General features: G+C 37.3%; 2 protein-coding genes across 2 annotated transcripts in view; both read left to right on the top strand.

Annotated features, from left to right (window-relative positions):
• Smp_170700 (putative wd-repeat protein) overlaps positions 1 to 25,728 on the top strand; it is a gene marked incomplete at both ends in the record, with an annotated part of 43,093 nt that overhangs the window by 4,738 nt on the left and 12,627 nt on the right. Inside the window, 6 exons of the mRNA XM_018797445.1 lie at positions 1,716 to 2,175; positions 9,251 to 9,313; positions 11,745 to 11,945; positions 13,934 to 14,098; positions 18,122 to 18,359; positions 23,815 to 23,945. Coding sequence (XP_018652486.1) covers positions 1,716 to 2,175; positions 9,251 to 9,313; positions 11,745 to 11,945; positions 13,934 to 14,098; positions 18,122 to 18,359; positions 23,815 to 23,945 — 1,258 coding nt within the window. The remainder of the gene's footprint in view (positions 1 to 1,715; positions 2,176 to 9,250; positions 9,314 to 11,744; positions 11,946 to 13,933; positions 14,099 to 18,121; positions 18,360 to 23,814; positions 23,946 to 25,728) is intronic.
• On the top strand, positions 3,938 to 5,366 carry Smp_114970 (hypothetical protein; the record flags this gene model as incomplete). Its single annotated transcript, XM_018797446.1, has 2 exons — positions 3,938 to 4,024; positions 5,166 to 5,366. The coding sequence occupies 2 exons, from the start codon at positions 3,938 to 3,940 to the stop codon at positions 5,364 to 5,366; spliced, it is 288 nt and encodes a 95-aa protein (XP_018652487.1).

The following is a 25,728-nucleotide window of genomic DNA, read 5'->3' as shown; positions in this document are numbered from 1 at the left end:
GCACTGTATGCACATATGCCAATTAGAGACTGATCAGTTGCAGTTCTAAAACATCAATGGGAAGATTCAAACAAACAATATTAATTAAGATTTAAACTTCACCCCATCGCACAAGCAAGTGGCTATAAGGACTCAGTGGCCGGATGGATAACGCGATGGCGTTTGAAGCGAAAGATACTAGGTTCGAGTCCCACAGTGAACATAAACTCTGAGATGCAGGTGCATCCAGCTGATGAGTCCCAAATAGGACTAAACGCGTGTCCTGGATTCCAATGCTAACCACTATCCTTCTTTGTTTACCATTCTTAGGTTAGTTATATGTTTTTATTATTATGGGTTTGTGGAAATTGTCGAACTTCATCGAAATCACGAACCGATTCAAGTTAGACAAACATGTATGTAATCACAATAGTTTAGATTTAGGACCAATTCTCGGAGTTAGTTTATACACATTATAACCGCAAATCTTAAGCTTATCAACCTAACTGTAACATACTCCTCCTATCACTGTAAAAGTAAGTCGTAATTCTGACTTAACGGGAATTATATATCGAATTCTATCCACAATCCTAACATTGCTGAGAACTATTACTCTTCTTCCAATTTGTTTAAACTCATTAACAGTCATTTCATCCTCGTATTCATATGTAAATGTCTATTTTTAGCAATTTAAACCCTTCTTAAATACTAAATGATGTTTCATTTGTTAACATTAACCATAAACTGTCTATAACTAGCATGTTGTTTTGTCATGTGCGGTGGGACGACCTTTGAGGGACACTAAATTAACCTTGAGAATGTCCACCTAGTATCTAGGGCCAAATGAGGGTTATAAACCTGTGTGGAGAATTAGAATTATGATTTACAGTCGATGGTTAAGGTTAAGAATTAGATTTATGGTTTTTCATCTCGAACTGACATCAGCTATAATACCAAAACTGTATTTATCCAAATAGATGGGTGAATTTTGCGCCAAAATTCGAGACCTGTTATCTTATACGTGATTGGTTCGTTCAGATATTATAGTCTCGACAAACGGTTTTTCCTCGTTTTTTTATGTTATGTAACTTCGATCACTGTGTCTTACAGAATGAAAATCATAGAATAATACATTGTTCAGGCTGTTTTGTTTTAAACAGTTGGTAAGTACGGTGTTATTTTCCACTAGCAAGTATGAAAAATAAGTAAGTAAATAAACAAGATTTACATGATAAATTTTAATAGTTGACATCATGAATCAATTAAAGCTAGACCATCATGGAAAACCTGGAAGCATTGGATGGCCATTTCATCCTATCATGGGACTCCTCAGTAGCAGTGCTCATCCACGATCCCACCTCTCAAGATTCGAACCCAGGACCTAGTGAGAAGCAGTGACCAGTGGAGTTCAAACCACGTCTGTCGTGAGATAGGAACTTATTGAAGAAAATTGGTGAACGGTTGCTCAACTTTGTGGATTGGTTGAAGTTAGACATTAACACTGCTGGATGCCGGCTCAGTGGTCTATCGGTTAAGTGTTCTGGCGTGAGACTGATAGCTCTTGGGTTCGAATCTCGCGAAGCGACGTTGTGGATGCGCTCTGTCAATGAGGAGTCTCACAATAGGACGAAACGGTCGTCCATTGCTTCCAGGTTTTCCACGGTGATCTAGTTTCAATTGACTCACGCTTTCAACTATGACAAATACTATTGTTTTTTCTTTAATATATTCTTTAGCCCAGATGGTGAATTATTAGCTACTGTTGGTTCAAATCCTGATTATACATTAACTATATGGGATTGGAAAAATGAACAAATTATATTAAAATCTAAAGCATATTCACAAGATATATATCAAATTCAATGGTCAAATGATTTAACTGGTCTACTTACTACAGTTGGTATTGGACATATTAAATTTTGGCAAATAGCTAATACATTTACTGGTTTAAAATTACAAGGGAAATTAGGCAAATTTGGTAAAACTGAATTGACAGATATAGAAGGTTTTATTATATTACCTGATGGTAAAGTATTAACTGGTTCAATATGGGGTAATTTATTAATATGGGATGATGATTTAATTAAAGTACAAATAACACGTAAAAATAAACAAACATGTCATTATGGTAATATAATGCAAATTATTATAGATGAAGGTGAATTAATGACTATTGGACAAGATGGTTGGATTAGAGTAAGTGAGAAATTTTATTTCTAAAACATTGAATGTTTTATTAAACTAATAAAAGGGGTGGATATCTGTTATGAATTTTTTTTTAAAAAAGAACAAGGCTGTATGCCAATCGAAATACGACTTTTCTAATCTTGGCACGGTGCCAAATCAATGATGGTTCGACCGGTATGAGCAGTCTAGTGTCCAAATTGGTCCATTGTCCACCTAACCCTTTCAATTGAGTCTAAGAACACCGATTGCAGCTTCTGTTATGAGAATCATTTATTTCAATCATACTCGGTTTATATACCAGACAAACAGACTGCATCACGCCATAAAATAGAAAATAATATTTGTACAAGATCGAGCCAAATGTGGCTGGGAACGGGGGAGGCAATAATCAATAAACTTGGTATTATTTTGGAATAGTAAATCGTACAGTAATAATCTATAGGTCAAAATGAAGCTTATAATTAGATGAATATAGATATACACAATCTAATCACTGAATAGTTAAACCATAAGAATATATATAGAATAATCGTTCATTAATAGGTCCTGGGAGTTACTCGTACTTATGTCTTCGCTAGGATATAACAACATCTTTTTTGGTATACTTTTTATTATCCTACAGCTCCCAACAACTGATTAATAACATGTATTTTCTTTTTCAATATAAAGGAGACAATTTTCTCTCTTGAATTGTCTGTTAATAGTTTACTTATTAATGAAGTTTAGATAAACATTGTTATATGGTGTGGCCTGAGTCCCCTGTTTAATATATGACGTGATAAGACCTCAATTGGAGAGGAGTGATTTATCGATCAGAGCAATGATACGCGAAAACCGTGCGAGCAGTCTAGAGTACTTGTCGGTCCTGTTATCTGCTTAGTCCAGCCATTTAAGTCTAGAACATCAATAAAAGCCTCTGCAATGTGAAACATTATTTCCAAAATACAGCTTATAATAAGAGGGACACGAATATGAATAGTTTAGTTAGGTAACAATTATACAATAGGAAATATACGTATTTATTGGTCCATAAATAGTCCTCAAAAGTTACCTCTCATACTGCTCCTCGGGATATAAAAAACATTTATTTATCTGAAAGGGTTTTTTGTGGAGATTTAGTATTTTCATAGTTGAAAGCGTGAGTCAATTGAAGTTAGATCACCAGGGAAAACCTGAAAGCACTAGACGGCCGTTTAATTGACTCATGCTTTCAACTATGAGAATACTAAATCTCCACAAAAAACCCTTTCTGATAATAATAACCATATGTTCACTAGTGACTGACTTCGACAGGTAAATCCAGGAGTTCTAGTGAGAAGCAGTAACCAGTGGAGTTCAAACCACGTCTGTTGTGAGATAGGAACTCACTGAAGACAATTGGTGAACGGTTGCTCAACTTCGTGGATTGGTTGCAGTTAGACGTAAACGCCATCGGATACCGGCTCAGTGGTCTAGTGGTTAAGCACTCGCGCGCGAAACTGATAGGTCCTGGGTTCGAATCTCGTGAGGCGTGATCGTGGATGCGCACTTCTGAGGAGTCTCACAATAGGACGAAACGGCTGTCCAGTGCTTCCAGGTTTTCCATGGTTGTCTAGCTTCGATAGACTCATGATTTCAACTATGAAAATACGGAAATCTTCACAAAACCCCTTCTAATAATTACTATTTTGCTACATAAATTTTCATCTTGTTTAATGAATAGACATGGGATTTTGAAACTATAGATACAGCAGAATCTTCAGAAGAAGGTGGAATATATGAATTAGAACCAATGAATGAATTACGCGTTGGATTAAAAGCTAATTTAATGCATATTGTAAAAATTCCATTACCTGATTCTACAATGTGGTATGCACAAGTAAGTTATTATAATAATAAATTTAGGTTTCCAATTGTCATTATGAATATCACCGACTGAAAATAGTACAAATTTGTAAAGAACTTTATGATTGCAAGCCGAAGATCGACATAGTTATGTCCTAGTACCGAGATTTTTAAAGATCTAAGCTAGAAACCTAACCGATTAGATGTCAATTCAATGGTCTGAAAGTTAAAAGCTTGCAATCTCAGGTTAGATAAACCTTTGATGAGTTCGTAGATGTGTACTCCTGAGAAGTTTCGAACTAGAACGAAAGGATTGTCATACATTTCTTGATTCTCTAAGTTCAATTCATAATATAAAAGTACAAAAATACTTTCACTAACTGGAATGATATAAATGTTCTGAAAAAAGTATTGGACAATCGTAGGTATAAACCATAAAGACCAATATTTAATATCTAAGCTGAAATGGAAGCTTATTTATTCGTAGATAAGTCAATTATGGCTACAAGTAGTAATAATTGACTTATTTTATCCACGTAAAAATATGCCCCCAAATGCCCTGGTACGGCCGAAGGTGGGGAGAGTTCGCCCTCCCTCTCTAAATGCTCTCACATGGCCACGCGTATACAGCCTATGCCAGGGAAGTCCTACTCACTGCCTTCTCGTGCCGGGAGTGTTGTTTACGAAGTTTAGAGGATGGAAAGCGAATGTCCGGCGCCTTAACCGGGTTGGTGGACACGGGAAGTTCACCTGGGGGAGTTGGAAAACCCTGATTCCAAACCAATGGTGCACATGGGCTCCAGGATCCTAAAAGGGGACAAATGGCGTATGAATCAATAGTTGGACACCGGCTACCATGGGACTGCATCTCCTCACAATGCTACACTGCCTTGTGGATCAGATCTTTAGGTCAAAGGCTCCGGGTGTGGTCCCCTAAGTAAACCACGTGCTTCGGTTTGGGCACCCGGGTAGTATCACTGCCCTCACACAAATCAAATGAGATTTGTGAGGCGCATATATATCTGGTGCCTCTTTGTACCAATATTTATGTGTTCAAATAAATAAATAAAAACCGTAGAAATAAAGATATAAATAACTAGTAGACAAGCCAATGGTCATGAATCTCACATTATTGTTGTATAATATATACATGCTTTCTTTCTCTTAATTAAAAGGATGCTGATGGAGCTATATGGAAATTGGATTTATCCTTTTCACATACATCATTAGCACCAGAATGTTTAGAAGAGTTTCATGCAAATGATATTATTGATTGTGTAACATCATCATCCACTTATTGTGCAGCTACAGTTGGTCTTGATGGTATGTTGTTGATCATTGTATTAACTCATATAATATTGTTAAAGTGCCTGTGAAAATAAACTGATTTCCTTGTTTAATTATTTAGGGCCCAGGAGATCAGACCTTAAGGTAGGAGAACAGTTGTATTGGTCGAGTTTGAATATTGTTTAGGTCTCTTAGTTTGCCTATCTAGTACCAGTGATCTTCAGCTGATCGATGGAGTGGTGAATGTGAGATAAAAAGACCAGAGTAACACTAAATGACTGTTAGTCCACAATGCAGTTTCCCACGCTCTCTCTTCTGATGGCAAAATTTTGACAAATGCTGTTCATTTCGTTGATTCAACATCAAGGAAAAATGTAGATTATAATTAAACTGATCTAATAATTTGCAAACTAATACACTACTTTCATTGTGGCTGGCAGTCACATCTTCAGCCAGAAAACCTAAAACTGTTCCACAAGTAACTGCATCCTGTTTGATGGTCAGGTTGTCATTCCTAATCATCTTTGGATGTCAATCCTGAAGTATATACACTCTTATCATCCTGGCATGAATCGAATGAAGTCAATAACCTGTGCTTACGTATATTGGCCAAATATCGATAAAGATATTGAAGAAAGTGCAAGGCGATGCTACAAGTGTGCATAGTCATCTAAACTACCCATTACAGATGAAGCTCGACCATGAACAGAACAGACAGAACCTTGGCTACGCCTTCGCAGAGATTTCGCTCAACCTTTTCAGGATAAACAATTCCTGAATTTTGTCGATGGATCGTTGAAATGGCTAGAAGTGTTCGTAATAACCAGTGTGTCTACTAGTGCAACGATGCAAAAACTTACAGGAGTGGTTAGCTGTTTAGGACTATTAATTCTGATAATGGAGCACAGCTAACTTCCACTCCAGTTTGATAAGTCCTGAAGAGAAAACAGTATCAATCACGTCAGGTTTCCTTCATACCACCCCCGATCAAATGGTCAGGCGGAACGTTTTGTTGATTAATAAAAAAGGACTATTCAAAAAATAGAAGGGAAAGGGATGGTAGAAAAAATATACCAAGGTTCTTGTTAAATAACCATTCAACACCCAGTCCAGTAACATTGAACAGGTTATTGCCAGAAGAAAATATGTTTAGGCGAAAAATCTAGATTGTGTAATAACACCTGATACCAAGATCTAAGGAAATACAAATAAAAAAGCCACAGTTCAGTGAGCAGCACCGTGTCAAAATCAAAAGTTTTCATCAAGACAAAGCAGTTTTGTCGCGGGATTTCTGTGATTCCAGACAACGATAATCGAGTGAAACAGTAAAAAGGACAGGAACAATTATGTATGAGATGAAAGTGAGAGAACTCAATTGGACGAGCTACAGTAATCAGATGAAAAGACGAGAGTAAAAAACTCTGTAGCTACTCAAGAGTTTGAAAGCTTGCCAGGAGACACACTAATGGAATATCCAGCTAAAGAAAATATAAGCCTGACTGAAACCTGGGATATAAACACGCAACTAGGAGAGAAGATCCCAGAGTGTGTGAAAAAGAACAACAACAACCCTCCTAATGAATGCTCTGCAGGATAAAAAGGCAAAACTAAATTTTAATTTTGATGACAAAACGCGCATTCCACTGCTAATCACCATCCATCTTTGTTTATAGAACTTTTGACTTGAAGCAATGTCGAGGCAGTCCGCACAGGATGCACATATACCAATAAAGAGACTGAGCAACTGGAGTCGTAAACAACGTTGGGAAAATTCAAGTAAACAATACCAAGTGAATTTAAATATGGATAATATTTAACCAATTATATTGCTCATTAAAGAAAATCATGTTACCTAGTACATAGCATAGTGAACACAAACACCATTGGCGACAATCGAATGTGCGTGAAAACAAAATACAGAATTTCTTACTAAAATCTGCGCACTGCTGAGGAGTCTCATAATAGGACGAAACGGCCGTCCAGTGCTTCCAGGTTTTCCATGATGGTCTAGCTTCAATTAACTCATGATTTCAACAGTGAAAATACTAAATTCTCCACAAAACCCCCTCTGATCTAAAATCTAAGAACCAAACAGTAAATACTTAATTTGCAAAATATCAATCAAACTTGACTGTTCCTTTGCAAATGTCACTCAATCGTCTCGCACTTCACTGTTCTTTCATCTCCATACCGATTTCTTTCAGTTTCTGTTATTCTCTTTTCAATCTTCTGCTGTCAGATATTCTATTCCTGACTCACGACATATACTACTTATGTCAATATAAGTAGCAACACAATAGTACTGTTGGAATTCTTCTGACAGCTTATAATCATTTAATAATAAAATAAGATGTAATAGAATTTTAGATTATTCAATCTAGAGTAGTTCCATTTCAAATTAACTGGTAAAATATAAACAACATTAAGAACTGAATAGCATAAGGCGGTCTGCTTGAATATCTGGACTATCCGTTCCTACCATCTGATGATTGATTATGAATACTGTGGTCTTGAGTGCTGTTAGAGGTATGAGGGCAGTTATCACTTCCCGGTTGCCCACACCGTGGAAGGGTTCTTCTAGAGGTACCTGAAAAGGAAATTGGGTTAGAAGTGGTCTTAATGACCTGAGAGCGTGACCGCAGTACCCAAGGGGCAACTACTTGAGGTCGGTCACACACGACCTTTTTGTGGGTAGTTTTTGTGTTAGCTCCGTTCTTTAAAGGACCTTACCGCCGGAGACGGATACCCGTGGGATAAGGTGAGGTGTGCATTTTTAGGGTTGACCTTTTCTAACCCCACCCCTCCTTGTGGGAAGGCAGCATCGTTGTTATGTTGGTTGTCTGAAGGAAACATTTTACTGCTGTCACACCTCTGTACAGTCAGCAGTACGACTTCGCCTTTCGACCTTTGGTTTGCTGCTTTTAGTCTTACCGCTCTTCAACCGACCTGCCTGGCATGGCAGAACCTTGAGGAAAAATTTTCTAACCAGTATAGCTCGATTGGTTCATCACGATAGGCAAGTCCGACCACCATGTCAAGGTAGCAGCAACGGTCGGCTAGATATTTCAACAAGTTTTCTGTTTGCTTGTTTGTTTTAATACATCATTATGCCTATTAATCGCACAACCTATTCAGATACGTTTCTGAAAAGTGTACAACGTTTCGTTGTACAAGTCAATTAGATTCAATCAGAGATATTGTGGTTGCTGACAATATGCAGAGAAATGTACATTATTCAAATGTTGACTGACTGGATTGCTAACTTCTAATTGGCAACCACTCAATATTTGTTGTCAGGATCGATCAAGAAAGAAGAAATGGAAACTTGTTGAAATACGTTGTGCTGAGAATTCGATATTGTACCAAAAATATAATATTGAATAAAGGTAATAATAATAATAATTGAAATCATGAGATAATTGAAGCTAGACCACCATGGAAAACCTGGAGGCACTGGATGGCCGTTTCGTCCTATTGTGGGACCCCTCAGCAGTGCTCATCCACGATCCCGCCTCACGAGATTCCAAACCAGAACCTATCAGTCTCGCGCCTGAGCGCTTAATCACTAGACCACTGAGCCGGCATCCAACCGTGTTAATGTCTAACTTCAACCAATCCATGAAGTTGAGCAACCATTCACCAATTGTCTTCAGTGAGTTGATATCTCCCAACAGACCTGGTTGAACTCTACTGGTTACTGCTTCTCACTAGGACTCCAGGAAATACTTCATGGAGCCAGTCACTAGTGAGCATATGATCATTATCAGAAGGGGGGTTTTGTGGAGATTTCGACTATATAAAATTATTAAAATCTTCACAAAACCCCCTTCTAATAACAATAATAATTGTTATTCAATAGTTAAATAGAATTATCCAATTGTAATTGACATATAAACAATAGAAGATAGAACACATATGATGGTTATTCTCATTAGTTTCTTCTCTGTATGTTTTTTTTATTTTCCTATCGTAGGTAAGGTATTCATTTATGATATTGTTCAACAAAAAGTTCTTGTTTCAAGAAGATTTCCATCAGGTGGTTCATCAATAATTTGGAGTCCACCACAAGTAAATGAATTATTATTTAAAAATTATTTTTAAAAGTAAATTATATTTTAATAGTTGAAATCATGAATCAATTGAAGTTAGACCATCATGGAAAACCTGGAAACATTAGATGACCGTTTCTCCCTATTGTTGGACTCCTCAGTGGCAGTGTGCATCCACGATCCTGCTTCTTGAGATTCGAATCCAGGACCTACCAGTTTCGCGTGCGAGGGCTTAACTTCTAGACCGCTGTGCCGGCCGGCATCCAACGGTGTTAGTGTCCAGGTTTTCCATGATAGTTTAGCTTCAATTGATTCATGATCTCAATTATTAAAATTACTATAATATCCAAAAAACCTTTTCTGATATTAAATTATATTTCTCTACTTTTTTCAAACTAAAAACAACCAAATTGGGTGTAAGATCACTATCATTGATAACACTTGATGATGTGACGTAGGTGAGATATACATTTGCCAAATCAATGAAAAACTGCACTGTGATTGGTTTTTGATTATAGGTACTTTCGCAACATGTATCGAGTATCATGGAGCTACTGAAAGAGTAAAGTTGAGGTTAAGTGTAGAGCTCCATAAAAAGATGGTTAGTATGTAGATGACGCTTTGAATCTACAGTAACCGAGGAAATTGAGACGTGTGTTATGTGTAACCAACCATTTTCAGCCTCGATAAACCATGTTTGCTGAAGTAGGAATAAGTTATATGCAAGTTTATAGTGATAAAACCAAAACGATTCATCTTTCTATGAAATCACTGACAGTTAATTAGGTGTGTGTTGGTAGATTCAGGCTGATTGACAAGCAATAAAGAGAATCAATTATCGGAGTTAGGTGATACTACTATCAATCGATTGTCTTTTGGCAGATATATTCAATTTTTATCTAGTTCTCTATCTTTAATTTCAGAAAACCTTCATAAATATACACCTTTGTATTCAGCTCCCTCAAACTAAATTTTCAATGTTTAGTTTTTCTCAATACCATTACTAACACTATTATTTTAACTTTTATGGTAATCATGCTGTTCATTTCTCCTCCTTTTGCTGAAGTGATTTACCTACTTAGGCTAACAAACATTGATTATTACTGACTGACTGATTGAATGAGTTGATAACGGTCGTGTGAGATCACAAACTGATTGAAGTTAAAAGTGAGAACTATCCCAATTGATGTATTGAGTACATAATAATTACTTACGCCTGTTACCCCTCGTGGAGGAGCATAGGGCGCCAACCATCACTCTCCATCCAATCATGTCCTGGACAATACTTTCCAGTTCTTTCGAGTTGTTATTCATCCTTTTCGTATCTGCTTCTATTTCCCAGCGTAATGTGTTCTTTGACCTTCCTCTTTTCCGATTCCCTTTAGGATTCCAAGTTAGGGCTTGCCTCGTGATGCACTTTGGTGATTTCCTCAATGTATGTCCTTTCCATTTCCAACGTCTTTTCCTGATTTCCTCTTCACCTGTAAGCTGGTTTGTCCTCTCCTACAGAAAGCTGTTGCTGATGGTATCTTACGTAGACAATTGTAATGTTTTGATGATGGTTGTGGTAGTTCTCCACGTTTCACCTCAGTACAGTAGGACTGTCTTGACGTTCGTAGTGAAGATTGTGACTTTGCTATTGGTTGACGGTTATTTTGAGTTCCATTATATTCTTCAATTGTAGGAATGTGGCTCTTACTTTCCCAATCCTCACCTTTACGTCTGCTGCATAATACTTGGTTTTATCTAATTGATAAAACATGAATGTGAATCGCCTTAACGTTTTAAAAAGTTGGGCTGGAATATCTATCCAATGCTGTTTGACTACTTATATTTTTTACACTCAAATCAATTTCTATGAAAAATCTCTTTCATACCTCATAACAAATCGTCAATAAAAAGAACTACCCCGAACATGGTACATCTTCACAAAACTTGTCAGTAGAAAGCGTCATTTCATTTATCTCTTGATCCTTCACGACTCCCTGGCTAGGGTCCAAGAGATGGTGCAACACAGTAGCTAGAGACGTTATCAGATATGGCTCAGAATAGAAGCCATTGGTGATCCTGCTGTAACCTTCTTTTACTTTCTTCATAAAGATTGATCATAACTTCCCTAACTGAAAGAAATCTTCTGGTTGTACATTTCAGTTTCCCTCATCATTATATATATGCATCTTAACTCTTTTCTCCTCCCATTCTCATTGCTTTGTATGGCGCATATATATCTGGTACCCCCTTGTACCAATATTTATGTGTTTAAATAAATTAATTACAAAAGTTATATCCATGGTAACCATCAATGAACTAATGAATTCTGTTTACTAATATGATAGATTGATTATTTGAAAAGGAACTAATCATCTGGATTCTTTTAACTTTTTATTTTTCTGTTCTTTATTCACATGCATAACCAAGGTTGATCCAAAAGGTAAAATTTTAATTGTTGGTCATCAAGATGGTGTTTTACGTGTCATAAAATTTGGTGAAAATCCTGAAGAATTAACAAAACGTACAAAACAATTCGCTTTATTAGATCTTGGACAAGCAATTAAACCGCATACATCAGCAATTACATCAATGATTTATAGTCCATCAGGAAAATTATTTATAACTGGGGTAAATTTCAGAGTTTTCGAAGTTTTTTTTTTTGAAAAATGTTTAGTGTATATACCCAATAGTACAATGATTTATGGAAATCCGTATTGAATTACATTTGGAGTTCAACCATGTATGTTGCGAGATAGGAACTCACTGAAGACAATTGGTGAATGGTTGCTCGACTTTTTGGATTGGTTGGAGTTTGAAATTAACACCGTCGGATGCCCGCTCAGTGGTCTATCGGTTATGTGCTTTGGTGCGAGACTGGTAGATCCTGTGTTCGAATATTGTGAGTCGGGATCATGGATGCGCACTGCCACTGAGGAGCCCCACAATAGGACGAAACGGCCGTCCAGTGCTTTCAGGTTTTCCATGATGGTCTAACTTCAATTGATTCATGATTTCAACTATATAAAATTACTAAAATCTCCACGGCACCCATTTCAGTACCCGATCCTCATGTACGATCGGTTCACAGAGAATTTTAGAGAAGATTGACAATTAAGTTCCCGTATTTGTAATTGTGACTATTAAATGACTTGTAAACCTTGTGCAAACTATCGTGATGTTTTCCCTCGATGGAATACATGTTGAAGGAAGAGGTTTACTAGAATAGGAACCTTTATCGCTCGATCCAGATTGAGACTTAGGCATATTATAATAATTGCCGCAAACTGTATAATAAAAGCACCAGTAACATTGGTTGCAATATTCGCAGATGTTACTGAAGCTTCGGCTGTTCAATGGTATAAGTATTTTAGGGACATATCCATAATAAAAATGATAAACTTACACAACCGGAGTACAAACAAACAATAATGAAGCTATGTGGTTGAGGCTGAGAGGATTTTTGTGACCTTATCATGGCACCAGAGACCAACTATTATGGAGCCATATGAATGAGTTCCTCTACCTTATGCATTACGATTTTGGAACTTTTGAACCTTTTTCTAACCTTGACAAGTTTTTGGACCATATAAAAGAAGTGTACCCACTCTAATTCCTTGATGTTGTATAATGTATTTTTACACTATACTAGCTGTCTTCTGATTGGCTACTATTTCTTAAGGTCACTTAATGTTCGTTCAAAGGTCGTCCATAAATGATAATCTCGCCTCTAGATCTTTATGATTTATTAAGTTAACAGTGAATAACAATGAATATCTAAGATAAGTTTTATAGTATGAGATAAATAACCAAAGATTTTAAGGAGAACACTTTACTTTATAGACATCAGTTTTGAAATGGATTGTTTACTTTTTTCTTATCATTAAAAGATCATCAGTTGGGATAGGTCTTTGATCTGGATTTAGTTGATCTCATAGATCACCGATTTCAAATGAAACATTTTTGTAGTGATCCAATAGAAGCGAATTCATACAGATTGAAAAACTCATTGGCTTGAAAAACAACTTTCTCTCACGAATATATATCTATTGGTAAATCAATAAATTCATTGAAGCACAGGATGGCCGTTTCATCCTCATCAGCGCGCGTCCTCTATTTCTCAAGCGGGACTGAAACTAAGGAACTCCAGTCTCTCGCGCAAACGTTCAACATCTAGACCACTAAGCCGGCATCTAATGGCGTCAATATCTAACTTCAAACAATCCACCATCTTTCACAACCCCTTTTTCATTGACTGTGATAGATATGCGTCTCATACCCGACACGGATTGGACTCCCTTGGTCACGGCTTCTCACTGGAACTCCAGTAGTTACATCTCGCTTTGGGTCACTAGTGAGCACATGATTATTATCAGAGTGGGGATTTATGAAGATTCTAGTAAATTTAACAGTTAAATTCATGAGTTGATCTAAGCTAGACCACTACTGAAAGCCTATATACACTAGACTTCGAGAATGTGGTTATATACTACTGAGGAGTTCCATTCTAGGCCGAAACGCCCATCTAATGCTTTCAGATTTTCGATGATAGTCTGACTTAAATCTAACTGATTGATTCTTCTCTTATTGATCTTTCTTTTCTTGTCTTTGTTTTTTAGAGTAAAGATGAAACGGTTTTCTTTTTCAATGTACATAATACTCATTTATCACCTATTGGTTTTATTAATGTTTATGGAAAAGTTATACGATTAGAATGGTTTTATATAAATCATAAAGAAACCAATGAAATTATTGTTTATTTAGAAAATGGTTGTGTATTAACGGTAAGTTTAATGATGAATTATATTTACTTAACCTTATTACTTACTTACTTACGCCTGTTACTCCCAATTGAGCATAGGCCGCCGACCAGCATTCTCCAACCCACTCTGTCCTGGACCTTCTTTTCTAGATCTAACCATTTTTTGTTCATTCTTCTCATGTCTGTCTCTATTTCTCGGTGTAATGTGTTCTTTGGTCCTCCTCTCATCCTTTGACCTTCAGCATTCCATGTGAGGGCTTGTCTTGTGACACAATTGGGTGATTTCATCAAAGTGTGCCCTATCCACTTCCAGCGCTTCTTACTGATTTCTTCCTCTGCTGGAATCTGGTTTGTTGTCTCCCACAGTAAATTGTTGCTGATAGTGTCTGGCCATCGGATCCGAAGTATCTGGGGTAGACAGCTGTTAATAAACACTTGTATCTTCTGGATAATGGCTTTCGTAGTTCTCCACGTCTCCGCCCCATACAGTAGAACTGTCTTGACGTTTGTATTGAAAATTCTAACCTTGGTTTTGGTTGACAATTGCTTTCAGTTCCAGATGTTCTTCAGTTGCAGATATGCTGCTCTTGCTTTGCCGATCCGCGCCCTCACATCTGCATCTGATCTACCGTGTTCATCAATGACCTTATTACTCAGAATGATCTAATCTGTTGTAACTTTGAAGCTGGTTAATTATCATGTAACTTATCCGACAATCGGAATATGACTTATACAATCTTATGTGGTATGGTCTACTTATATGTATATAAGTAGTATATAGTGATGGTTAGACATAGAATGTATTTTGGCAGAAGACCGATAAAGAAAGAACAAGAATGAAGCGCAATTGGTAGGAAAATGCATGAACAATGAAATTAGAGAAGATGAGTGACTGATATTTACAGAAATAACAGTGAAGATTGAGACAATCGGTTGTTAATTTGCAAATTAACTGTTTGCTGTATCTTTATCAGAATTCAGTGAGATAGTGTGTAATTTGTGTCTAAATACATTCGATTGTCCCCAACTAGTGTTCTTGTTCACTACATTAGTACTGTGCCAAACCAATGACGTATTGACCCATATGAGCAGTCTAGCATCCTTATTGGTCCTTTCCCTTCTAACCTTTCCAGTTGAGTCTAGAACATCAATTCCAGCTCCCACTATATGAATCATTTATTGCAAACATACTTGGATTATATACTAGCTAAACAGACGGTATCACATTATAAAGTTGGGAATAACATTTGTACAAGATCAAGCCAAAAAGTGGCTGTGATCGTGGGAGACTGTAATTAATAAACCGAGCACAATTTAAGAGTAGTAAATCCTATGAATAATAGCCTATAGATCAAAGTCAAGCTTATAATAAGGGGAATATAGATAGATACATAATCTAGTTAGTGAATGGTTATACAATAAGAATATATATATATATATATATATATATATATATATATATTAATCCATTAATAGTCCTCAGTAGTTATCCGTAATTTAATCTTCACTACTTACTTACTTACTTACCTACGCCCCTCGTCGAAGAGCATAGACCGCACACTAGCATTCTCCATCCATCCCTGTCCTTGGCGATTGTTTCCAGTTTTTTCCAGTTAACATTCATCCTTTTCATATCTGCTTCTTTTTCCCGGCGTAATATGTCCTTTGGCCTTCCTCTTTTCCGCTTCCCTTCAGCGTTCCGAGTCAGGGATTGCCTCGTGATGCAGTTTGGCGATTTACGAAATGTATGTTCTATCGACTTCCAATGTCTTTTCCTAATTTCCTCTTCAGTTGGAAGCTAGTTCGTCCTCTCCCATAGTAGGCTGTTGCTGATAGTATCAGGCCAGTGAATGTTGAGTATTTTGCGTAGACAACTGTTTATAGATACTTATACCTTCTTGACGATGGATGTAGTAGTTCTCCACATTTTAGCTCCATACAGTAGAACTGACTGTCTTGATGTTCGTATTGAAGATTCTAGCTTTGAAGTTAGTTGAGAGTTGTTTTGAGTTCCATATGTTCTTTAATTGTAGAAATGCTGACCTTGCTTTGACAATCTTTATAAGTTACTGTGAATGAACTATAAAATCTGTTACTCACCTTTTTGTCAAAAATGTGTCAACTATTCACTTGATGAAAGGTGATCTTTTTGAGTTCAAAAAAAGAAGTTATGACTTTAGATCAATCATCTGGTTTTCCAGTTTGATAATGTAAGTATTCTGCTTAACATTTGAATACACACAATAGGGAGATAAATAGGTTTATTTTTGAAAAGGTAAAAGAGGAAACAATACATCTATTTTATGGTTGAAATCATGAGTCAATTGAAGCTAGACCACCATTGAAAATTTGGAAGCACTGGACGGCCGTTTCGTCCTATCGTGGGACTCCTCAGTGGCAGTGCGCATCCACGATCGCGCCTCGAGAGTTTCGAGCCCAGGACCTATCAGTCTCGCGAGCGAGAGCTTAACCACTAGACTTTTTAGCCGACCGGTGTTGAGGTCTAACTTCAACCGATCCACAAAATTGAGCGACAAGTCCACCATTGCCTTCAATGAGTTGGTGTCTCACAACAGACCTGGTTGAACTCCTCTTGTCACTGATTCTCACTAGAACTCCAGGAAATATCACTTGAAGTCAGTCACTAGTGAGTGCTTCCAGGTTTTCCATGGTGGTATAGCTTCAATCGACTCATGATTTTAACTACAAAATTACTGAAATCTCCACAAAAGTCCCTTCTGATAACACATATACTTGTTCAAAATATTTATACGAGTTACAAATTTTCAATTATCCAAGTGTAAAACGCTAAGAGCTATCAAGTGATCAGACTTAATGCCATAATCTTCAATATTTGCTTGCAAGATATAAAATTGACTGAATTATCTAACGAAATCACTATTTATTTATTTATTTAAAAGGACATATATGATAGGAAGTTGTTGAATTGAGAAATCATCAGTATGGGGTTGTGGAGATTGTTAAGTTTTTGATTAAGATCACGAATCGATTGATGTTAGACCACCATTGAAAATTTGGAGGAACTGGACAGCCGTTTTTTACTAGTATGGGACTACTCAGCAGTGCTCATCCATTATCCTTCTCGCTGGATTCTAACTCAGGATGCTTGATGTTTGTCGCTTGATATTTAATTATTTTCACTTTATTCGTGTGGGTTATGCTACAATATATGGACGACCTTTGAGCAACGCTAAAGTGACCTTGAGAGTGTCCACCTAGTAAGTAGGACCAAATGAGGGTTATAAACCTGTATGGGGAATTAGAATTATGATTTACAGTTGATGATTAAGGTTAGGAATTAGATTTGTGGTTTTTTCATTACGATCTGACATCAGCTATAATGCCAAAACTGTATTTATGCAAATGGATGAATAAATTTCTCACCAAAATCCGAGACCTGATATCTTATGCCTGATAGATTCATCCGTAATTTATACTCCTGTAGTAAAGGGAAACACTGTTAAAGACAACCGATCATGTACTTGACACAAATTATAAAGTTCCTTGATAAAATAGAAGAACCATACTCTGATACTTCATTTGCAAAATGTTCATTATTTGTCTCAGGATTCATTATTCCTGGATTTCCACATCGATTGCTTTTTGTTTATGTTGTTCCCTTCTCGATCTTCTCAATATTGTATTCCTGTCTCACGATATATACTACTTTAAATCGATATAAGTAGCCCACATCACAGTCTCACCATTGTGTATTATCTGTACAATCCCATTTTTTATGATCGTATGTAATACCAATTGCTTTCTACTTCTGTTCCTCCCTTCTCGATCTTTTCAATATTCTTCTTCTAGATATTCTATTTCTGACTCATGATATATACTACTTATATCGATATAAGTAGCCCACATAACAGTCTCATATTTGTGTTATCTGTACAATCTTATGCTCCTCCACGAGGAATAACAGGCGTAAGTAAGTTAGTAGGTAATGCAATATACATTCGATCATATCCATTTATAATGGAACTTATTATTCAATAATATTGAAATTTACTTTTATTTCCAGGTAGAATGTCCAACAGAAAATGACAAATTTGATCATTCTAAAACCTTTTCATTATCTAATATTAAAATTACTAAATCATATCAATTACAAAGTATTAAATCACGTTTAGATCATGATGAAGATGCTGCCAATAAATTAGCTGAATATAAAAAAGCTAAAGAGAATAGAGAAGAGATTCGTCGAATCAATACAAGATTACAACCGGAAACAGATGAAGATAAACAGAAATTTGATAAGGGTAAGTAGTTTAGTAGCTGTAGCTCTTCTAGAGTTACTGCCGGTCCCAAGCCCGGGTAAAGGAGGAGGGTTGGGCATGGGGTTAGCGACCCCATCCCGTAGAAAATCTAGCTCGCTAAAAAAATGCTAACCAGAAAAAATTATTCAAATCATTTAAACTCTGCCCTGGGAGTTGAACGAATAATTATGACGTCTCATGATGAAAGCCGAAATTCTTCGGAAGTCACGAGACCGATGCACCTTCTAACAACCAGAGTAACACTCTTTATAGGTACATGGAACGTCCGGACAATGTGGGAGACAGGAAAGACCAGCCAAATAGCAATGGAAATGAGGAGATACAACTTGGCATTACTCCGAATCAGCGAAACCCATTGGACACAATCTGGACAACAAAGGCTAGGTACAGGAGAGATGCTGCTGTACTCCGGTCACGAAGGGGAAAATGCTCCACACACTCAGGTAGTTGCTCTAATGCTGTCCAAAGAAGCACGAAATGCACTTGTGGGATGGGAATCTCATGGACCCATGATAATCAAAGCATCATTCAGGACAAAGAAGCAAGGGATCACAATGAACGTTATCCAATGTTATGCACCCACCAATGATAGCAACGACGATGATAAAGATCAGTTCTATGAAAGGCTGCAATCAATTATAGAGAAGTGCTCACGAAAGGACCTCACCATCCTGATGGGAGATCTAAATGCTAAAGTTGGAGTGCACAACACAGGATATGAAGATATAATTGGACGACATGGATTAGGAGAGAGAAATGAAAATGGGGAGAGACTTGCAAACCTATGTGCATTCAACAAATTGGTTATAGGCGGCACAATATTCCCACACAAGCGCATACACAAAGCTACATGGATCTCACCGGACCAAACCACAGAGAACCAGATAGATCACATCTGTATCAACAAAAAATTCCGAAGATCAATGGAAGATGTGAGAACCCGGAGAGGAGCTGACATAGCTTCAGATCACCACCTGGTTGTGGCCAAGATGAGACTGAAGCTAAAGAAACACTGGACAACTGGACAAACAGCACTACAAAGGTTCAATACACCATTCCTTCGAGATACTGACAAGCTCCATGAATTCAAGATAACTCTCAACAACAGGTTCCAAGCTCTACAGGATCTACTGAATGAACAAGAAACTACTTTGGAGGATAACTGGAAAGGGATAAAAGAAGCACTAACTTCAACGTGTCAGGAGGTTCTTGGTCCTAAGAAGCATCATCACAAGGAATGGATCTCTATGGGAACCCTGGACAAAATTCAAGAAAGGAAGAACAAGAAACTAGCAATTAACAACAGCCGAACACGAGCAGAGAAAGTCAAAGCACAAGCAGACTACGCAGAAGCAAACAGGGAAGTGAAGAAAAGCATTAAAGCCGACAAGCAGAAATACATGGGAGAACTAGCAACGACGGCGGAAAAAGCTGCAAGAGAAGGAAATATGAGACAACTATATGATACAACGAAGAAATTGGCAGGGAGATATAGCAAACCAGAGAGACCAGTCAAGGACAAAGAAGGAAAGACAATCACTGAAATTCAAGAAGAGAGGAACAGATGGGCAGAATACTTCGACGAACTGCTGAATAGACCAGCCCCATTGAATCCACCGAACATCGAAGCAGCCCACACTGACCTTCCAATAGATGTCACTCCACCAACGATCGAAGAAGTCAAGATGGCCATCAGACAAATCAAAAGTGGGAAGGCGGCAGGACCTGACAATATACCAGCCGAAGCTCTGAAATCAGACATTGAAGTAACTGCAAATATGCTTCACCTTCTATTCAAGAAGATTTGGGAAGAGGAACAAGTGCCAACGGACTGGAAAGAAGGATATCTCATCAAGATACCAAAGAAAGGAGATCTGAGCCAATGTGAAAACTACAGAGGTATCAGTTTGTTATCAGTACCAGGAAAAGTTTTCAACAGAGTGATGCTGAATCGGATGAAAGACGCAGTAGACGCCGAACTTCGGGATCAACAGGCCGGATTCCGTAAGGATCGGTCGTGCACAGACCAGATTGCGACACTACGGATCATCGTTGAACAATCAGTTGAGTGGAACTCATCACTATACGTCAACTTTATTGACTATGAGAAGGCGTTTGACAGCGTGGACAGGAGAACATTATGGAAACTTCTTCGACACTATGGAGTTCCTGACAAGATTGTCAACATTATCCAAAACTCATACGATGGACTACAGTGCAAAGTGGTGCATGGAGGACAGCTGACAGATGCATTTCCAGTAAGGACCGGAGTCAGACAAGGCTGTCTACTCTCCCCATTCCTCTTCCTTCTGGTGATTGACTGGATTATGAAGAATTCGACATCTGAAGGGAAATACGGAATACAATGGACTTCTGAGAATCAATTAGATGATTTGGACTTCGCAGATGACCTAGCCCTCCTCTCTCATACACACGAACAAATGCAGATGAAGACAGCAAATGTAGCAGCAGCCTCCGCATCGATAGGCCTCCACATTCACAAAGGGAAAAGCAAGATTCTCAAATGCAACACGGAGAACACCAACTGAATCACACTTGATGGCGAAACTCTAGAAGAGGTGGAAACATTCAAGTACCTCGGGAGCATCGTTGATAATCATGGAGGATCGAATGCAGATGTAAAGGCGAGGATTGGCAAAGCGAGGGCAGCATTTCTACAATTGAAGAACATATGGAACTCAAAACAACTCTCAACCAATTTCAAGGTCAGAATCTTTAATACGAACGTCAAGACAGTCCTACTGTATGGAGCTGAAATGTGGAGAACTACTACGGCCATCATCAGGAAGGTACAAGTATTTATAAACAGTTGTCTACGCAAAATATTCAACATCCACTGGCCAGATACTATCAGCAACAGCGTTTTATGGGAGAGGACAAATCAGCTTCCAACTGAAGAGGAAATTAGGAAAAGACGTTGGAAGTGGATCGGGCATGCATTGAGGAAATCACCAATGTGCATCACGACTCAATCCCTAACTTGGAATCCGGAAGGGAAGCGGAAAAGAGGAAGGCCAAAGAACACACTACGCCGGGAAATAGAAGCAGATATGAAAAGGATGAATTTTAACTGGAAAGAACTGGAAAGGAAGGCTCAGGACAGAGTTGGATGGTGAATGCTGGTGAGCGGCCTATGCTCCTCCACAAGGGGTAACAGGCGTAAGTAAGTAAGTAAGTAAGTAGTTTAGTGCCATGCTTCGTTAATCGTCCACCCTGATAACTGTTATAATTCCCTTCTTAACGGCGCATAAAATCAGAAGGTAAAGAGAAGCGGCAGCTACAGTTTTATTGACAAATGACGTAGGTCAGAAAGTTTTAAGCATGTGAGTAAGCATCAGCGAGCGAAACAAAAATCACACGCATTGGAGATGGCGGGTAAGCCAACTCGCTTTAACCAAGCGTTAATCAATATTTATAGCCAGACAAGAATAAGTTACAGACATGCGATGAATAGGATAAGAGGTGTACACTCACCTACGCTCATATAAACATGGTCAGGATTAATAGGTGAATAATTAACAAGGTGAAAACATGACTCATGATGAATAGGTAAATTGGCTTGTTTTGTGGTGTAGGAGTAGGCCGGAAGAATGTTAGGGGCGGCCAGACTGAAAACATGGCATCACTCCATCGAGTCATTGACACTTGCACTAATCCATGTTAATAGTGGTTGACAACCTGGTAGTGGTTGAGGTGATTATCGTAGCCCATGTCTAGAGACTTTAAAATTCATGGCTCAAAATCGTTGGCGATTGATGAGGTGCATCTATTCCTTGTCCTTCCCTAAATTCTAACATTCTGGATTCCTCATGAGTTTTTGAGTATTTTTACCTCACTAATTTAAAAGTTTCTTTTGGATGCGTAAACTTTCTTAATACCACTGATACTGTCACTACCTTTACTATTTTGGGATTTGTCCTGACAATTTCATATGTCTGTGCTAATGGGTTATGGCAACTTGGACTGATGTACATACGTTCCAGGTTTTACTTTGTAAGTGACTGGATTGAATTCAGGACCTTGAAGTCTTATTGCAAATATTTATACATTTAGACCACTTATTTTGAATTTTGTGGCTTAGTTTGTTGATTTTAATATCGTCTGGATAAATTTCACAAGCTAACGTAAAGGCATCTTAATTCAACCCACTGACCAAACAGTAATGTATATATTTGTTCTGCTTGTGCAACTGATTTTCATATCTTCATTATTTGTTTCCTTTCGTAAATTAATTATACTACTTATTAATAAGCAGAGATGAATGTTGGCTAGCAGTGAAGTCCCGGATTGGATATCAACTCTGGGATGCAGGCAGATCTAGCTGATGAGTCTCAAATAGGATGGGACGAGAGTTATGAATTCCACTGCTAGTTACCATCCATCTCTGCTTAAAATGTTTTCGACTAAAGACAATATCGAGGCAATCCTCACAGGACTCACATATGTCAATAAGAGACTGGTCTATGACAGTCCTAAACATCAATATAAAGATTCAAACAGCTAATACGAAAATGAATTACTTAATAATATTCACCAAATAACTCTATTCCCGATCATTTCCAGGATATGACGTATGACACTGCCACTGTTTTAATGGATAATTATCGTAATTTCGGCTTTTTAATACATTTAACAGTTACTTTCCATTTCCATATATTCATTAGACCAGTATTTAATGGTACAAGTTACAGTAGGTTTTGTGTTACTATTCCCAAAGTCGAGTATTCTTTGTTATTGTGCTTTTGGACACAGCTAACTTACTTACATTCGCCTGTTACTCCTAATGAAGAATAGGCCGCCAACCAGCATTCTCCAACCCACTCTGTCCTGGGCCTTCCTGTAGCTCCTCCTAGGGCTACTGCCGGTCCCAAGCCTGGATAAAGGAGGAGGGTTGGGCATGGCGTTAGCGACCTTATCTCGTAGAAAACAAAATCGGTAAAAGAACGCTAACCAGAAAAAAATTGGACACAGCTATTATCTGTTATATAGCCTGTCGTATGATTTGTAAATAATCTCTATATATTTAATTCAAGAAACACTTTTCTCTTATCATATAATGACGATCTATATTTTGCACTGTATTGAAATTAATAGTTTTCATGGTAATAGGATGATCTTAATTGTATATAAGTAATAACTTTGTCATATATATACTTATTAGAGGGGGGTTTTGTGGAGATTTTAGTAACCTTTTTGTATAGTTGAAATCATGAGTCAATTGAAGCTAGACCACCATGGAAAATCTGAAAGCACTGGATGGCCGCCTCGTCCTAATGTGGGACTCCGTATTGGCAGTGCGCATCCACGATCCCGCCTCGTGAGATTCGATAGATACTTAATTGTAAAATTCCTGATTTCTTCATCATTATGATAAATCAAATCAATAACTATCATATATTTATTTCATTTCTTTTAGCTGAGGAGGCTATTTATCAAGGTGTACTATCTGAAATTGCTGACTGGACACCTACTTATCCGTCAAATCCATCACCATTACTATATGGATGTTTGGATAGAAATGAACCAAATCAATTTTGGGTGTCTTTAGTAAGCTTTTTTCTATAAATGTTACATGCTCACGGTTAGACTGTAGTATAATTAAATTGTTAGTTATATAAAGAAAATATACAACTTACGTACGTCGTACAGGTACTGTAAACAAATCCATTTAGTAATGACATGGATAAAGGAAAGTTCAATACGACTGCTATGAATGTTGATATTTCATGCGTTCACTTCTGCGGACAGACGAAGAATGGGTAAGGTAAAAGTCTGTCGCAAGTCTACAATACTGAATATTATTCAAAACTGTTAATGAATAGTGCAACAGGGTTACTTGCATTAGATAAAATAAGAAGGGTACATATATACTCATAAGCAGAGATGAATGTAGGAAATGAATATAAGTGGTTTATGTAGTGAGTGTCACAATTCCCTCTCAAAATAATTGGAATATTAACATGGTAAAAATGACTTAATAGTCACATGATGAGTTATCTCGGGAAGCGGAATCGTGAATACGCACTGCCATTGAGGAGTCCCACAATAGGACGACATGGCTGTCCAGTGCTTCCAGGTTTTCCATGGTGGTCTAGCTTCAACTAACTCATGATTTCAACCATATAAAAAAAGATGTACAAGCAATAATTTTCTTTTACCTGTAACAGATTCAGACTATTATGGCCCATCGTCTGACTTCAATTCGATCGTATAACCTGATGATATGATGATGTTAACGAAATGTATATCCCATATACATATATACTTCTTTTTTGACTAATCACATTACTAACAACGTACATATGAGAAGTACAGTATGAAATTATTTGAGGAATATATATTTCCGACATTCGTTTACTTAGACAAATAATAGATTGATTGACGTGAAATGAAGGGGAGAGGGCAAATGTGCCAACTCGATTTAATAAAGTGTGACTCGTTATTTGTAGTCAGAAAAATAAACTAAAGACATGTGATGAATTGAGTAAGTAGTACACATAGATACTTAGAGAATATTAGATATTAGAGAATAACTGATAATGTCAAAATATATGTGAATAGTTAGTCAGTCAGTCAGCTACAACATAGGACCAGGCACACATATGCATCGGTCCAAGTTGTCATACCTCGTTAGCACAACAAGATGAGCACCGAATTCATAGAAGTAGTTAATTTAGTGGTGTTAGTATATAAAAGATAGGTTGTATATAAGAATATAGTATAGGAAGGAAGAAAGACATGAACCAATTTTAATTTCAAGGTTTAAGGGAAGATAAAGAGTGAATACACCTATGCCATTGTGATCGATTCTGAGCCATGTCACCTAGAATCTCCAACCATTGGTTACCATAGTCACTCAGACTCCAACCAAATAGTCTGCACCTGCCAGCATGGCGGTACATTTATTATATATGTGGATAACGACTCTAAAAACAAAAAAAAATACGTGACATTACTGAAATCAAAAGAAGTCGATTCATATTCATTTGATTGATCAACTTTTTCTTTTTTATTACCAAAGCTCAACTTTCCTCATGAAGTAGTTTTAATGTATATTATGTTGCTTTGAATTGAGTTTATTCACTGTAGTGTGAAGTTACACTGTTTGTCATCTCTTTGTAGGAAAATGATTAAGAGTTAATCATCGAAGTGGAGACACGAAAGTGTTCTTGAAAGCCCATTCTTATAACGATGACAATTTTAAATGATTATAAATTGAAAGCCACATTTATAAGTTCAGCTTCTCTTTTAACATTCATTAATTAAATGATGGCGAAACTGTAATCTATAGATTAACCAATCAAATTAAGGATAACAAGTCTTGGATTCA

Source organism: Schistosoma mansoni, chromosome 4 (assembly GCF_000237925.1).
Source record: "Schistosoma mansoni strain Puerto Rico chromosome 4, complete genome".
Taxonomy (NCBI): Eukaryota; Metazoa; Platyhelminthes; class Trematoda; order Strigeidida; family Schistosomatidae; genus Schistosoma; species Schistosoma mansoni.
The sequence above is the reverse complement of the archived record's forward strand: the minus strand, read 5'-3'. Positions and strand labels throughout refer to the sequence as shown.